The sequence below is a fragment of the Apiospora marii genome (assembly GCF_038362585.1).
Source record: "Apiospora marii strain CBS 49790 chromosome Unknown utg000003l_segment0_segment0, whole genome shotgun sequence".
NCBI classification, from domain to species: Eukaryota; Fungi; Ascomycota; class Sordariomycetes; order Amphisphaeriales; family Apiosporaceae; genus Apiospora; species Apiospora marii.
In genome coordinates this window covers 7,413,778-7,429,826 of record NW_027117374.1, presented here as the reverse complement: position 1 = coordinate 7,429,826, position 16,049 = coordinate 7,413,778, and the positions used below count along the sequence as shown (strand labels likewise).

The following is a 16,049-nucleotide window of genomic DNA, read 5'->3' as shown; positions in this document are numbered from 1 at the left end:
AGCGGGAGAAGGATAAAATCCGCAAGTCTGGAGAGTCTTCAGCGAAAGGTGCTGGCGCTCGGAGAGACGTGCAATGTGTTCAGTTTAACATTGTACTGGAACATTGTCTATGACCGGATGGAAGTGGCCATGTACGTTCGCGGAGGCCAGAAAATCCCCGATCTCGACCAGGTGGTATGCTGGAGCAGCTCAAGTTTAGCCTCGCCAAACTTGACGACGTGGGGGCTTGCGACGGCATCGTCCCTCACTATCTTGCTGGGCCGATTGAAGCGCGCAGAGCCCACAAGCACTTCTAGGGGCTCTAGGTCCATGCAACGACACTCCCACCCCCTACGAGGAGCATTCCGCATCCGATGCCTCTGGGGTCCGCGTCTGCGCCACGCCCTGTACCGAGGTGAAGCTGCTTGGTTCGCGCCGCCGAAAGTATACGCTGATCTTCTGTCTCTACGTTGAGCCGCGCGAGGGCGGCGACGAGGCCTTGCAGGTCGAGGAGTTCAGGGCGCGCTGCGGAAGCGGCCCTGGATGCTCAGTGCCGCGTGTAAGAGCTGGCGAGGGCTGCAGGAAAGCTCAGCTGCGGCTCGGCGAGTGGCAAGCGGCGCAATGGCGTTTTCTCGAGGGCTGTGCCGCCGACGACGCGACTATGGTACCATTATCTCCCGCTCTGGTATTAAAGGCCATTATTGGTCTTTTGCTGCCGCGACACAGTCTGGCGAGAACGGGAATACAACAGTAAGTTGACTCAGCCCCTCGCCCCTTCGACTTTTGCCATCGATTTGACAGTCTGTCTCGTTAGATTATACAGGTTCAACAGGAGATCGGTGCTTCTGATACGGTGCACGAGGTGTTCCAGATAATTGCGGTTGTTCGGTGTATTGCGGACTGGGTCGGCGACACATACTGGCCTTGGTATATGCGTGCGACTCTGCGCCTGCGTACATGATTTCGGATTTAGTGTACAGTATAGGGTCCTGGGCGAAAACTGTCACAGCGGCCTTGGGTTACACGGCATGTGCGATTTGGTGTTGAGTGTTTCACATGAATGAGCGTTGGAGATACCGTACGGAGCTCCACCGGGGGTAATGGAATTACTAGAAATAGTAATTCACTCTTAGGGGAATAAATATAAGTAATACTGTTTCTTTGTTCAGCTCCCTTCAATCATCGACAGGTTTGGTAGGAGTATCGTCATCATCTGGAAATCGAATAGTACGATTCGGTAGCTTTGGAAACGCCGGCCGCTCTGTCTCGTGTTCAAGCCCCTCAACAGAGCTATACACACCCTCACCGGTGGTTATATGGCCATTGGTTTGAGCGGCTGGGTCACGAGTCCGAGATTATGTATGCGTGGAACCAGATCTAGAACCCATCGTTGTGCTTTCGGCGTTGGTGTTCAATCTAGATTCGCTGCCAATGGTAACTCGGGGGAGAACACGGGAGATACGGCCACGGAAACCAGATACTTCGTGTTCTTCCGACTCGTCTCTGGGCGACGTTAGGGTGAATGACAGTGTTCGTGGGAGGTAAAAGCCGAGTTTACCCATGGGTATACTTAAGCCATGGACAACCTAAACGAGGATCAGCTACGCCTACAGTACATTCCCTGGAGCGAGGAAACTTACCACACTACATATGGCAATGAACCAAACAATAACTGTGGTTATTTCACTTAGGTGTTCGACGTCTGGTCTAGTCTTGCCGTCTTGATCGAGGGTCTTGATAAACTCGAGGGTGATAAATAGGTAGAAGATCCCCGAGACTCCAACCGGGCCGAAGAATCCCATAAAGATGGCTTGTCTGATATCTTCGATTTGTCGGATCCACTGGTGCAGACCGAGAATGACTGGAGGACGTCGGAAGAGCAAGGCAAGAATACCTAGAGGAATCAGCCGGTAGATGGGGATAACGTCATTGACCAGAAACTTGTGCCATGGACAAACTGCACCGTACCACATGAATATGGCTACGTTCAAAAGCATGTCAATCGTGGGTTGAAGGGAACTTTGATCCACTAGTGTTAGCGAGGTAGTTCGAACCACAGCATCGATCACGAGGTTGGTTTCATGACATACTAAAGAACAATTAGTAAAACGTCGCATGGGCATAGCAGAAGTGAGGAGAGCTTACCTCATCAAGGGTTTCAAGCCGAAACCAGTCGTCCCAGGTAAAGACATTGCCGGCAATGAAGCAAGCCAAGACGTCGTCACTGCCAATCAGTCCGCAGGTGCCGGTGATGAACAAGGCAAGTGATAAGGCGAAAACGAGAAAGCTTTCGCGGTCCACCCACTTGCGATCTTCGGCAAAGTGGAGGGCTTCTTTCGCAAGCCATCCGACGACCGCGCCATAGGCGACAGAGAGAAGAATAGTATAGCCCCAGGTCTCGCCAAACCATAGACCCATGGCCATGCCACCACCTCCAGACTCGGCATGTCCTCCGTCGCCAAGGTATTTGATCAGGTACAAGGCAAAGAAGAGAAAGGGATAGCCAAGCCCGTCATTGGCGCCCGATTCGGCGATGATAATCTTTTGGAGCTCCTTTGGGATGTTGTGGTCAGCAAATTTACCCTTGACAATCACATTGGACAGCACTGGATCGGTCGGGGTAACGCAGGCGCCAACCGCGAGAGCATGGAGGAAGGGGATCTTGGGAACGAGCCCCCAGACGAGAAGACTCGTCAGAAGCCACATGGAGACCATGACAGGCCCGAGTAGGATGAGCAATGGTTTCCACTCCCGCTTTAGATAGCGACTGGGCAGCTGCACGCCGGCAAGCACCAGCTGCACGCCAAGGACCAGGCGCGAGAAGTACAGTGTGATGGCGTTCAGGTTCTCCTCACTATCGAGGGCATACTCCAAGGGTCGAATGAAATTCGTAGCATGAGGTGAGGCAATGACGCCAGACAAGAGTGATATGACTATGCCTTGGCGGTTAACTACTACAGATCGCCAGGGATGTGGGAAAAGATAGGAGGGCAAGAATGTACTCACGCGCTTCTGATATATAAAATCTCTCCTTGAGCAGGTAGGATACTAATCCATAGAGGGAGACCCAAGCCCCCAAGACGCTAATGATGACATTGAAGTTGGTGAGGTCAAGGGACGGCATCTCGGTATGTAGCAGCAGCCAGCGATTGGCTTAACTTGGGCTTATGGAATACGATTGGCTGCGGTAGGAGAAGAATCTCGCCGTGTTTCTGCTCTCTTTCTCACCTGCGCAACAGTCAAAGTCAAACTGGCTTAAAAAGGCCAATGAAGATGGAGGCAGAAGAAGAAAGCCAAGATGATGATAACAAGAGGGAAAAAGAGCGAAAGCCAAGAGAGCTTGTCTACGAAGCTCCAGAGAAAGCCAAGCACCAAGAGAGCTTGTTTGCAAAATTCCAAGATCTGATTTTCAAGTGCTTAAAATGCCGAAGCAGATCAGTGGGCGGTGAACGGGTGTAGGCGTTCTGGTAGGCGTATGGGGCCATTCCTAGCGTATTGATCATTCGCCTGTAGCATTACGTAGGGCTGCTACTATCATCAGCAGCACATGCAAAGTGGACGCTAGTCAGCCAGAACCAATGCGTCGGCAGCCTTGCCGTGGCTGACTGACCACCATTATTCGATGCCGCCGACTCTCGTCTGGGAATGAACCGAGCGGCTCCTCGTCGCCAAAGATTCAATTGTTGACGGTCATGGAATAGTAGCCGTCTAGCGCAAAGCAGGTTTCTGATGATGATGATGTGATGATGTATGTCAATTTGGAGTCCGTCCCAAGGCCTAGGCTTTATGCAGACTATAGAGGCTATGCTACATGAAATATGCGTTTCGCGTCTTCCGACATAGGACGGTGAGCGCCCTCCGCTATATGGCTCATCTCGTGCGCTGGTATACGAAATCTACCATTATCCTTTCCCGCATGCTGGTCCAGGGGTAGTGATGTGGCCGTAGCGGTGTGCGTCGGTAAAATTTCGGAGAAGGTCGATGAAGTGAAAAACTTGCCTCGGAACGGCGACTGGGAGGCGCGCCAGCTACCGTGAGCGAGTAAGCGCCGACGTGGCCTTCGTCCGAGGGGAGGCTGATAGAAGCCGATGTTGGTCTCGCGTACATGGTTCGACTAGGTGGGAGTCGCTTTAGTTTAGAGGTATCGGGAGATTGGTCGAGCCCTCCCGGTGGCTCGCGCCGTTCTTGCGTGGTAGTACAATGCGTCGAGACGTCGTTCGCGTCGCGTGTCGATATGTAGTGATACGCTCCTTTCATGCCGGAACGGTCGTCGGTGTCGAGGAAGGCATCGGGGGATGAAGGGATCGTCGTCGTCGATGAGGGCTTACCCAAGGCCTTCGTCGGGCCGTCGTGCTGTACTAAGGTGTCGACGGTGTGCCGAGGTCGATATCGATGTATCGATATAGAGTGAATGAACCCTTCGTACCATTGCCTGCTCCTAGCCGTCAATACGACGTTACTAGACCACACCGCGTAGTGGCAGGTTGGATTTTCGTGGTCCACAGGTTTCTGAGGAACAGACGGGGCCACTGACAGTCGCACTGGGCAGGGAGCTAGGAGGGTTAGTTGCGGCCGAGTTGTGGAGTCCCTGAGTAGCTTATCCCCGTGTATCCGGCTTCACCAAGTATGATTGGTCTCCCCCGGAATAGCGGACGAACGCCAAAGCTGACTGAACAGAATTGATTTAGGGACGATGCGACTCCCTCCACCGCCTGTCAATCGCCGAGTAGGCCGACACTTAGATGTGTGGTTCTGATATGATAGCTTGTCAAGATCCAGAACCTCTTGATCAGCACACCAAGACTAGCACTAAAGTAATCTAATCTGGTTTGAAAACACTTCGCCGGGATATAAAGTTATAGCTTATATTCACCTCATGGTCTGGCTGGTCATAAGCCGTTCGATCGCAAACACGCCCTTTCGTGTCGTCTCGTCGGTGGCATGCGCTCCTATCGTCCTTGAGGCCGACAGATTCGCCCGATGTCAAGGGGCCATCGTTTACGCCGTGGTCACTGACTTATCTACGATGCCTGCTAGCTTGGTCGTCCCGCGGCAACCAAACGCATGGTACAGCGACATATCGTGGACCAGATCCGGAAGTCCCTGGATTCGCTCAGGGGCCGTGATAGATATCTGCAGTGACAGAACCGGCACCCTCACACAGGGGAAGATGGTTACACGTGCTGCATGGATAGCTGGGACGGGGAACGTACACGCTGCAACTGAGAAGACAGCACCGGCCGTGTGTAGAATCATTTGTCCGTTGCCCCTTTATTAGCCCACTTGGCTACGGTCTACGAGAGTAATGGGACTTGGCATGCCCGTTGATATTGTCGACACCTTAACATGATAGAGAATAACATCAGATGATCTAACTTTCGACGAAACCATGGTTAATAAAAACCGTTCACAACAACACGATACTGAATTGGAATAGGAAGACAATGGGAAACATCAATGCTTATAACAACGCCCTTGAGGCTTGGGTAGTACGCTGATACTAGAGAGATTGGAGATTGCGAGCACGGCATATCTGCTCATCGTGTGTAAAAAGAGCAAGGCACTATGGCCTGCGATCGGCTTTATAGATGCTAATCGAGTGGCCCCATTCGGGATTTGAGGAACTGCACCACCGTCAGTCTCCTTTTGGTAAAGGATCCAAAATCGCATAAACAACGTTTCGACATTGTTCCTGAAAGCGTGTCAGCTGCATATCATCGAGAGGGATAAGGGCAGGCTTACCGGCTCCAACGCTTCAATTGCCGCATAACCCTCTTCGATACGGCGTTCCTCGATGTATCTAGTGTAGTACACGGCGTCCTGCCGAGCTTGATACCAGAGGTGGCGCAAAAGCCGCATGTGGATATAAATGACGCCGCATGCCCACACGCCCACCGCGCGTCCGTCGAATTCGTCCTGGGTATACTCTTCCCGGGCTTTGTAGGGCTTGGACCCCCGGCCTCCGGACAGCATCCGAATCTCGTCGCTGCCCTCGTGAGGGCAGATCCACTGGCTACAGCCGAAGTCGCTAATCTTCAGGCCTCCCTCGGTCCTAAGCAGCAGGTTCTCGGGTTTCAGGTCGCAGTGGGCTATGCCCACGCCGTGGAGGTATTCGTCGCCGTGCGCCAGCTGCTTGATGAAGCAGTCGGCCTCACTGCCGTCCAGAGGGCTGGCGGCGTCAAAGAGCGAAGAAAGGACCGTGCAGTACTGCATGATCTCGAAAAAGGGCCCTGCTCTTCGTGGAGCAGGTCCAGCGTGCGGACCACATTGGCGTACTAAAGGTTCCTAGCTATCTTAAACTCGGCCAAGACGCGATTGCTGTACCTCAGATAGGTTTGACCGGCCTTTTGTTGGAACTCCTTGATAGCAAATAACAACTCATACTGGCCGTCGCTCCACCTCCAGTCCGTACGTGGTACTGAAAACGAAGAACGTCGGGCGACACCCAAGAGCTGCTGTGCAAGGTGGATGAGCTGTTGCACAAGGTCGACGGCATCCAGTCCTAGCTGAGCCACCATAACCAAGAGTGAGTCCGTCCCCACCCTCGTACGCAGAGGTCACCGACTCACGCACACCCATACGTCTCACCAGATTCACGACGTTATAGGCCCCCTATCCCATCGCAACAATGCGTCTCTAACTCCAGGCGTCCGGACAGCACACAGAAGGTCGAACAGCTGTAAATCGCCGTGCCTTCAGTCGAGCGCAGATCGTCCAACTGATATCAAGGCCAGGTTCCTGCAGCAGGCCCAAAGGCTTACCGGCTGGTTGTCGCAGGTGAAAGCCCTGTTTGAGCGGTTCGTCCCCGTGGCCGACCCCGATGCCTTGGACGACACGTTTTTCGATCAGGTATAAAGCTTGCGACAGGGAGTGTCGGAGTGTTTGGGCCATTCGCGGACAGGACGGCCGCATGGCGCCGAATCTGTTATCTCACTGGTCTCATCCGTGCCGATCGCCGGTGCTCCATTCCTCTGCCTGTGCCAATGTGCTGGCTTTCATAGCCTCGTCATCCACTCGCTTTCTGGGATCATATGCTGCTGCTCGGCTGTCGGGCGCGAATCGTCAATGGATGCGTCTGTCGAGCGACGATGTGCAGGTCGGTCGTGGCAATGTCTGTCAAGCTGGTCTCGTGGATCTGGTAGCTCCTTGGCCATAAGGAGTCCTGCGTCTGCATGCTCCGGGTTCTTTGGCCATTCGAGACAGTTAGTTAACAACCGCGGCGGCCATGCTGTCGTGTCTTGCTATGCAGAAGCGACGGTCGCCTGAACTTGTATTGTCGGTAGCAACTGGTCTTCATACTGCCGTGACAAGTCGGGAGCTTGGCCCCGCACCGGTTGTGTTACCTGTCATAGCGTGTCGGATTTGGGGTTATGTTGTCGATCATCGGTGTACACTCTGTAGCGTGTTATCGGTGTGTAGGAAAACCCGTTATTTTCCTAGCTGCTCAGTTATGTCGGAGAAGTTACATGGGCAGTTGTTGGTTGTTGTTTCGAGCTCTGCCAGTAGTGGAACAAGAAATCCACCCCACTTAGCACAGCCGCTTTCCCTGTGACTGACGATACGACGATGCCTTTAACGCAGTGATTGCCTCAGTCAAAGATTTCCATGGCGCTAAGAGTTCAGTTGTCCAATTCAAGTCTCGGTAAAATTTCATGCCCTATATCATACCAACAACTCTCCCATCCAGCACATGTGGTTCCTTTCCTGTACTATGTAAGATGTCTCAGTGTACGCGTTCTGTAAGCGGATTTACAACGTAAGAGCATTGCAATGCACACATCTACCGTTTGTCTCTCCAAACAAGGCTGGATTAGCCTCTTGACACTGTGGTTGACCGGCAGAGGTCATGTGTCGAGCGACTGCTTCATGAGGTCCGTAACATCATGTCCGCGGAGCTCGCTCTATCGCTGATGATGTTCTCCGGCTATTGTACACAACACTTTATGCCATCTCCGAAAAGGCCCAAGTACATCGTACGGGGCTATGGCGGATGGAGTTCGAATAGGTCGCCCACATTGTACGTGTTGGAGACCTTGCCGCCGGAAGTACAGCAGGGTCAATCGTCTCCGAACCAGTGAAATGCAAATTAGGCTTCTTGAGAACGAGCAGCCTCAGATAGCTGATTTCAGCCCTCGTCTGCCCTACCTCATCACGCAGTACCCTCATTGTAACCTTGATCTGCGTAACATTTTCTGTCTTCCATGTACAAGTAGCCCCATCTACATCCCGATTCGACTTGCGTGTTTTTCGGGACCTGTGGATTGCGCATCGGGCACAATACTAGACAGCAACTCGTCTCCCATCGTCCTGAGTCTTGAATTTTTCTGAAGGACTAGGACAACCCTCAGAGCGTACGACCGCCCAGGCAAACACAGTGGCGCGGAGCGCCGCGGCGGCGACACCTAGACGACGGCGGCAGCATCAGGACCACCCTAAGGGCATCCCCGAAGCGGGGTATGCAGCCTGCGCAGCGACAACAAAGAGTGGTTCGGGTGCATTATGTTGAAGACGTGTTTTGAGCCATCGTGGCACAAAACCGAAAGAGGAGAAATGAGAAGCAAAAAGGATAATCCAGATCGGAGCCGCTAATATCCGGTCGCTTCTGTTCACGTTTAAGGGCAGCCAGCTACGGGAGAGAACAAGAGTAGCTGGTCCAAAGGGGCAAACTATATCGAAGAGATCTTGAAAAATCCGAAACAACTTGAGATCATCGACACACATGTCCTGACCGTGTATGGCGACGCTCTCAGCTTCAGGCCCCGTCTGCAACTGACGTTCTCCGCAGATCTATGGCGAAAGTGAGGCGAAAGCCGACGGAGCGGTTTCAAGCACCAGCGCCCCGTGGGCGATTATTCATCACCAGGGTTTGTTATCGTCTTGCTTCCGTCACATGCCTGCTAAGGCCGGGGAATGGAAGTTGCATTAGAGTTCCCTGGACTACTTGGGCCGACATCTGCTCTGACCACGTCTCAGGGGCGTGGAGCGACTGATCTTGCTGGGAGGGCTATCTTACGGGTCACGACCAGTTCACTAGCGAGCGATGACCGGGGGAAATGGAGCTACTAGGGACAGGCCGGCGCCGATTTACAGACAGGCGTTGAGTTAAGTAGGTAAAGGGGCATAGGGAGGCTAAGACGCACAGGATCGGGTCACCTTAGGGTTGCAAGTAGGTCCTAAGCCCTATAGACCCTCCCCCACCCCGAAACAGCGCCTGAAAAGGCCGAGACGGATCGCAGTAGGACATATATATACGACGCTGTTCAAGATCCACCGCGGTGGTGGGGATTCCACCGTCTCCCAGGTGTCCAAGAGCTTTCAGCCCTCTCACCCAGAGACATAGCCTATTTGGGACCGGAGAGTCTGACGTGTCTGGTAACCGCAACCCCTACCCTTCAGGCTGCCAGGGATGAGCAATGAGCTCCGTCATGTTCGATTCTTCACCCTGCGCGTTCGGAAGCCTTTTCCCTTCAGTTCGTTAAGGAAAGCTAAGCTGCCTGTATCGAGCCAGATATATATTCTAAGTGCAACATAGCTCGTGAGGTTCAAACGAACCTCTCCGATCAACCTCTATGGCAATTGTGTCTACAGGACCTACCAAGAGGAACTTTGCCGCTCAAACATCAATGTTGCTCCAGGGCCCAACGCACACTGCGCAGCAAAAGCACCTAGTTTCAGAGACCGCCTACAAGACATTCTAGCAGCTCCCACCCTTCTTAGAGAGCGCGGCAATGGAATCCACAGCCATTAAAGCTTGTGAGTCAGCGCCTCTCTACACGTGGTAACTTTACTGAAAGCGAGCAGCATTTCTCTTTTCTTAGGCTCCCGTTGGGGTCTGCGTTATCGCCATGAAACACGACCCACTCATGCTGCAGAACACTCGGATAAAACGGAAAAGTACAATGATGAAAGCTAGAAGGGGCTGAAGCTTTCGCGCATGGGTTATTTTGGTCAGATCGGAGACCATGGAGCCGTACGGCTTCCGACTATCCTCTGGTCCATTGGTTGAATCACGGGGTGTAGTGGACAGTTAAAGAACCGCCATGCCGTGCTTCTCTGTCCGAGACTCGTTGATGGGCTGCCCACGCTGCGACTTCGAGTTTGCGCCCTCCTGCCATTCTAGAGCCTCGGTTGGTCTGCGGCCAACGAGACTTCCTGCGATCTCCCGTCAGGTCGCCCCTCGAACCGCATAGCGCCCGTCGCTGACACTTCCCTCTCCCGTGCGCTGGGCTTCGTCCTCGCCGGCGGTCAAGCGGGCCTTCACTGAACTCAAGCGCCGCACAGCTGTCACCCGCATCGAGCGGCCCCGCAACTTGTGCATCGTCGCCCAAGTTGCCCACGTCGACCATGCAAGAGCACCTTGTCCGACCGCCTGCTCGAGATCACCGCACCATCTCTTTGGCCGCCAACAAGCAGACCCTCGGCGTCCTCGAACCCGAGCATCAGCGCGGCATGGCCGTCACAACCCAGACCAACTCTATGGTATGTACCCTCCCTCGTCGATGCTTTGGGCACGGCGATGACCGCGCCGAGGTGGTCGGGTCCTCCGCCAGCCGTGACGACGCCGCGCTGCTCGTCAACACCAACCAGGGCATCCTGCCCCGACAGCCGCCACCGTCTACGCGCCTTCGCCAGGGGTTTCAAGATCTCGCCCGTTATCCATGAGATCGACCTGGGCGCCGCCGACGTCCTGCGTGTCCTCAACCGGCTCGAGGCTATTTCCGAGCTTGATTCTGCCACCGCCATCGGCGTGGGCCCCAAGACGGGCCTCAACGTCCAGTCGCTCGTGCCCCTCTTCGGGAACGTGCCCGCGCTCGAGGGCGATCACATGAACCCCCTGCGCATGCTGCTGGCGGACTCGTGGTACGACGAATTCTGCGGCGTCATCTGTCTAGTGCGCGTCTTCGGCGGCGCTGTCCGTGCAGTCGATCCTGCGGCAGGGCAGGTCGGCTACATCTTCCACCGGGCGTGAAGACTCAGAACGGCAAGATCGGCCACGCCTTCATCACCGTGGGCTCCGAGGACATTGTGGCCCCCTCCCCTGGCTTCGAGGAGCCCCAAACCATGGTCTTCACCGTGGCGTTTCCCACCGACTCCCAACCCGCTTGGCTGGTTTGGTTGAACACATTGGCCAGCTTGTGCTCGGCGACAGGTGCCTGATCTACCCCAAGAACACTCGGAAGCTCTGGGGCCAACTGGTATTGCTTGAAAATCTCGGCAAAACTCGTCACACGACCTGGCTCAACCTGAATCCGGCAACTTCAAGTTATACTAAGACTAGTAATCATAGTATAGTTGTAGATAAAAGTATTAGGCTATATAGATCATGAAGAATGACGCTTTATAGTATTTGCCAGTTCCAGGGTTTTGTATCGCACTTGCTCATATAACGAGTTTTTGGTGCATGCCTTGTCTGGATCCTGCCCAGGCCGCCCAGACAGACCAAGAGTCCGCTGATGACTGTCTACCTACTGATCTCGACCTGCCGGCTGACCACAATTCCCTGCGGTTTAGCTCCGTTCTTTTTGGATGCTGAATCTGCCCTCAAAATCTTCTTCTGGCTGCCGGTTTCGTCGAAAAAGCTGTCTTGGCTAGGCGAGCCTCCGTGGATCTTAGTAGTAGTCGTTTGGTCGCCGTTCGCAGCACCGGAGCCGGAGCGCATCTCGAAGCCCTCGCAGGACTGATACGGGTGCTGAATTTTGCTCGGGAGGCCCAGGCCCGAGGCCCCGTAGCCAGTAGGCTTGGAAGAGTCATCGGTGCCGCCCAGAGAAAGCATCTTGCGGAACAGAGGTCGCAGGGTGGCGAGGTTTCCGACGAAGATGCCAACACCGTTCTCGGCGTATCCCCAGATGACAATGTTGCACAAGCCGCTGCAAACCCGTAGTCAGTCAAGTGTCACGTCGCGGGCAAAAGCACACAAGGGAAACTCACAATAGGTAGTCGTCCGAGTTGGTCAGGTTGACAGTATACTTCAAACGAATACAAGCAGACAGTGACGCACTGCAATCATGGTTAGCAATCGAAAAAGAGTCGTAAGGCTTTTCGCATAGATCTACAAGGTTCCAAGACCCAAAATAGCCGCCACAGATATCTTTGCATTTCGGTTGAGCTTAACGTTCCATAAAAGGGGAATAGGCCTGCGATTGGTCAGTATGGCTGACGTTAAGAGGCGGTAGGGCCATCACGAACATGAGAGCTGTAGCCCAGTCGGTGAAGATGTTCACGGCAGTCGTTGCGTAGTAAATCTGAGTAACAGTAAGCATGGTTTTTTTGCGGCGTGTTGCCATCAGCAAGACTAGCACCTACATCAGCAAGAATAGCTGGGTCCCGGCAATGGCCTCTTTCAGCCATGAGTTTGCTATCCCAAGCGGCGCTAAGTCCATGAAGTTAGTATCGAAGCGTCGGCTAGTCGGGTACAGCTTAGTATTTACGAGACTGGGTTGCACTGGAAGATGATGTACAGTGCAGCGATAAGATTCATGATGGTGAACATAGCCATGATTCCGTACTGGCCGTAGATGTATTCCTTCTTGTTTTGCGCAATTCGCACTAACATATAGCCGATTGAGAGTTTGACGGGGATGATGGTGACGCAGTAGAAGACTTCGAACATGAAGAACCAAAATAGACCCGACTCCATGTATTGCTCGTTTCCGGGTTCCGAGAATCTGAACACATGAATGCCGACTCCATTGAAAGAAGCGACGAGGCAGGATATCGATAGTACCGCGAAGGGAACCTAGCAACGAGGTCAGTGAGTCAATGACCACGGTCTGCGAAGCGGACGGAGTAGCCCGATCGAGAACAGGAGCACATACCACTGATACCGCCATGAGGCTATCCTCCACGCCCCAGCTTGCGCGCGTGACTCTGCAATAGACACGCATCGCAAAGGTCAGATAGGCCAGAATGATCAACGTGATGACGGTGCCCGCCAGATGTGGAGCATCGTCCAGGAAGATGGTCATGTTGAAGCAAGCACCTGGCCAACCCAGAACACAAAACAATGCAAGAGATGTACGCCGCAAGGAACCAAAAGTCAAAGGTCGGGAGAAGCAACGGGCGAGCGCTGGCAGACCTAGAGGGAAACTGTGCGTTAAAATCCCGTCCAAATCCTGAGGTAGGCTTGTTCTTGAACCCTATGCAGGCGGGTAGTCGACGTATCCAGCGAGCCGCCCCCCTTCCAGCCCCTGGAGCCCCATATACCGGCACCGGGCAATTCTCGCCTCTTTGGCAAGGAGACACTACTGGGAGGCCAGGCCCAGTCGCCATCTATTACTGTATAGCCCGGCGTATAGAAATTAGTGTGGCTTCGTCGTCCGCTATACCCACATAGAATGTATATTCTATGGATTAATGGGGTAATAGGGTTGCCAATCTCTACTCCCCATCCCTTATGTGGCTAAGGGCCCTCCCCTATGTAATCGTTCGTCCTGAGACGATTCATGGTGTTTTGCAAATACGGAGGGGCAAAGATATGCCAAGCGCAATATCTTCGTTTGGATTCTCCGAGCGCTATCCAACAGTGGGAAATTAATCTGCAAGTTTTCAGCACTAGACTCGGGCGCTGTTGTGTTCTCGATAGTCGCGGCCAAGGCCAGTCTTGCCAGCGACCCAGTACCCAAGGTGACATTCCCAATGCGGCGCAGCCCCAATTAGACCTGCAGTTTCATCTGCTTCCGTTACGTTGGCCGTATTGAAACGATCCGCGGTCCGGTCCACGTCTCCAGGAATTTATGACGTACAGGAGCAGACTCTGTTCCCAGATGCAATCCTGAGACATTTGCTTCGCGATCTTAGTGCCAACTGGGTATCCCCTCCGTCTGATTGTGGCTGTATTCATTCCCATGTGCCTGGTTCTGTGCCCGATCAGCAAAATTCGCGTGTCCATTTTCTGCCGCCCCAACTGCGGGTCGCCATTTCTATGTCACGGTTTTGGCTGGTTCGAGAAAGGTCCTCTCCATTTGACCGGCATGTCCATGCCATAATGCCCTCCCTGCATACGGTAGAAGTTGCTAGTGCCTTATAGATTAGCTTAGATTAGGCGCGGGTTCATCCCGCAGGCAGGCAATAGTGGAACAGCACGGCGACAAGGGGTTCGAAAGCTCAACCCTAACAGCTCGCTTGCACGTCAGCCCACAATTGCCAAGCACTACATCTACGTACCTGTAACTAAGATGGCGGGTCTGAAGCACGGGCATTTCTGCACAGGGGCCTGCCCGATACGACCTCAACAAGCCTCACCTGTAGATGCCAAGCCACGGCAGTCCCCCCCGAGTAGGACAACTCGTCTCCATGTCTATAGCAGCCTACTCTTCCTATAATGACTCCACAAAGACTGTCAGATTGTCTCGCATACCTAGCCAGAGGCAGAAGCACCGAAGATTACCAAGAAAGCAGTTGAAGCATAGTCATGTGTCTCTCACGATCTCCCGCTCAAGCTACCCAAGTACGTTTTAGTGACTCAGGCAGGGCTCGCCAGCTCGAAACTAATGAGTCAAACCATCGATCTAAGAATCGCATGCATACGGGATCGTATCCGAACCCTGGCATACCCAAGACCATCGTTTTGAGCTACAACTGACAACACATTAAAGAGACGGGGGTAGCAATGCCAATGTTGATAGATTGAAAATTTGATGCACGTGGTAATAGTCTACAGCTTAATCGTACGACCTCAGTCTTCCTAGGCAACAGGCGCGGAAGGGCCAGGCCTTGAGCATCGCTGTACGGCTAGCCCAGTGTAGAGATAGCGCGCAGAGCTGATAGAAGGCGGTCATCTAGCGCACCCTGAGTATGGGAATCGAATCTAACATGTAGCTACCAAGCATGCCCTAGAGCAATGACTACGAAAATTACCATTGTTAGACTTGCCACTTGCTTTGCATTGCGCTCAGCTAATGAACTAGCCCGCCCAGTCGGGCAACATAGTACCCAGATGAGAGCCAGCAGACGCAAGCTAACCTTGTCTATAAAGCCGGGCCAAGACGCGCTAAGGATGAGGAGAGGCGTCGACGTGAGCCGGCAGCCGACAAACAATTGCATAAACTTTGCAGCGTGCCCTCGGCTCACTTACTGATTACCTAAATATGCAAGTATATGGACAATAAGATGTAATATTAGGTCTAAGCAAGTCCGGACTCTTGGACGACACCTCTAGAGGGCGCAGCGTAGGAACGGCTATATATTGTAGATCGGCTTCCAGCTATGCCGGCGCAAGTGTTGCATCGGCCTAGATACGGTAAACTTTAACCGTAATCTATCAAACTTGGATCTGAGGCCAGAATCTTCCTATATGGCCTTGATTTGTGCTGACCTAGTTAGCCGCATGGTTGCTGTGTGTCCTATGTCCTACCCAACGCTTGCTCCCTGCTATGGCCTTGCCGGCAGTACTACTGGGCCACATCCTCATGGACACAGCTAGGTGAGTGTGCCAGATCCAAAGCCTCAGCATTCAGGATCTCGACAGGGATACCAGTCGAATTCTTCCCACGATGCAGTCAAGGTAGGCACGAACTCGGTCAGCAAACTACATACCACCTCCGCCTTTTCCCTAAGCCGAGCAAATTTATGCTCCAAAGGTGTGTTTCCCATACATCTTCGGGAGGCCGAGCGTGCTTGAACTCTGTCTAGCGACAGTATTTTTAGTAGTGGTGCTGCATGACGACTGCTGGCTGATGGCCAGTGGGAGGGCGACGGCCCGAGCATTCGGGTCCAGGAACAAGTTCTAACGAGACGCCAAGTGCAGCTCCCTAGACCAAACCAAGAGCAGGGCCCCGCCCTTCTCCATCGATCGATCGATGGTTTTTCTGCAGAGAAACACCGAATCTCGCGGCGCACGAGACAAAGTCTATCCAAACAGCTGGCTTTCTCGAGCGTTCGGTATCTTTGCCTTCGCCCACTGCCTCGTGCAAGCCGCCAGGTGGGTCTTGAATTGGCCTACATGTTGCACAGCGCCTGCACCACGCCTTGTCCGGCCACGATCGCCAGCTGCTGGTCTCCCCTGGCGCATGGCATGGATCGCATCGCACTCAATGTGGGAGATGTTATAGAAAAATATGTATTTATAAAAG

At 53.4% G+C, this 16,049-nt stretch overlaps 4 protein-coding genes across 4 annotated transcripts; 1 reads left to right on the top strand and 3 right to left on the bottom strand.

Annotated features, from left to right (window-relative positions):
* Positions 1-1,334: 1,334 nt before the first annotated feature.
* On the bottom strand, positions 1,335-3,103 carry PG985_005802 (sodium/hydrogen exchanger family protein; the record flags this gene model as incomplete). The annotated part of the gene is made up of 5 exons (XM_066825571.1): positions 1,335-1,565; positions 1,620-1,998; positions 2,049-2,068; positions 2,125-2,930; positions 2,986-3,103. The coding sequence occupies 5 exons, from the start codon at positions 3,101-3,103 to the stop codon at positions 1,335-1,337; spliced, it is 1,554 nt and encodes a 517-aa protein (XP_066688731.1).
* Positions 3,104-5,614: 2,511 nt separating this feature from the next.
* Positions 5,615-6,192, bottom strand: PG985_005801 (HAL protein kinase; the record flags this gene model as incomplete). The annotated part of the gene is made up of 2 exons (XM_066825570.1): positions 5,615-5,671; positions 5,722-6,192. 2 exons carry the CDS (start codon positions 6,190-6,192, stop codon positions 5,615-5,617), a joined length of 528 nt encoding a protein of 175 aa, XP_066688730.1.
* Positions 6,193-10,495: 4,303 nt separating this feature from the next.
* PG985_005800 (gtp-binding protein) lies at positions 10,496-10,948 on the top strand (the record flags this gene model as incomplete). Its single annotated transcript, XM_066825569.1, has 1 exon — positions 10,496-10,948. The coding sequence occupies one exon, from the start codon at positions 10,496-10,498 to the stop codon at positions 10,946-10,948; it is 453 nt and encodes a 150-aa protein (XP_066688729.1).
* A 4-nt stretch (positions 10,949-10,952) lies between these two features.
* PG985_005799 (uncharacterized protein) lies at positions 10,953-12,944 on the bottom strand (the record flags this gene model as incomplete). Its single annotated transcript, XM_066825568.1, has 8 exons — positions 10,953-11,235; positions 11,445-11,846; positions 11,908-11,976; positions 12,033-12,113; positions 12,166-12,221; positions 12,283-12,349; positions 12,408-12,715; positions 12,795-12,944. The coding sequence occupies 8 exons, from the start codon at positions 12,942-12,944 to the stop codon at positions 10,953-10,955; spliced, it is 1,416 nt and encodes a 471-aa protein (XP_066688728.1).
* Between the last annotated feature and the right edge of the window lie 3,105 nt (positions 12,945-16,049).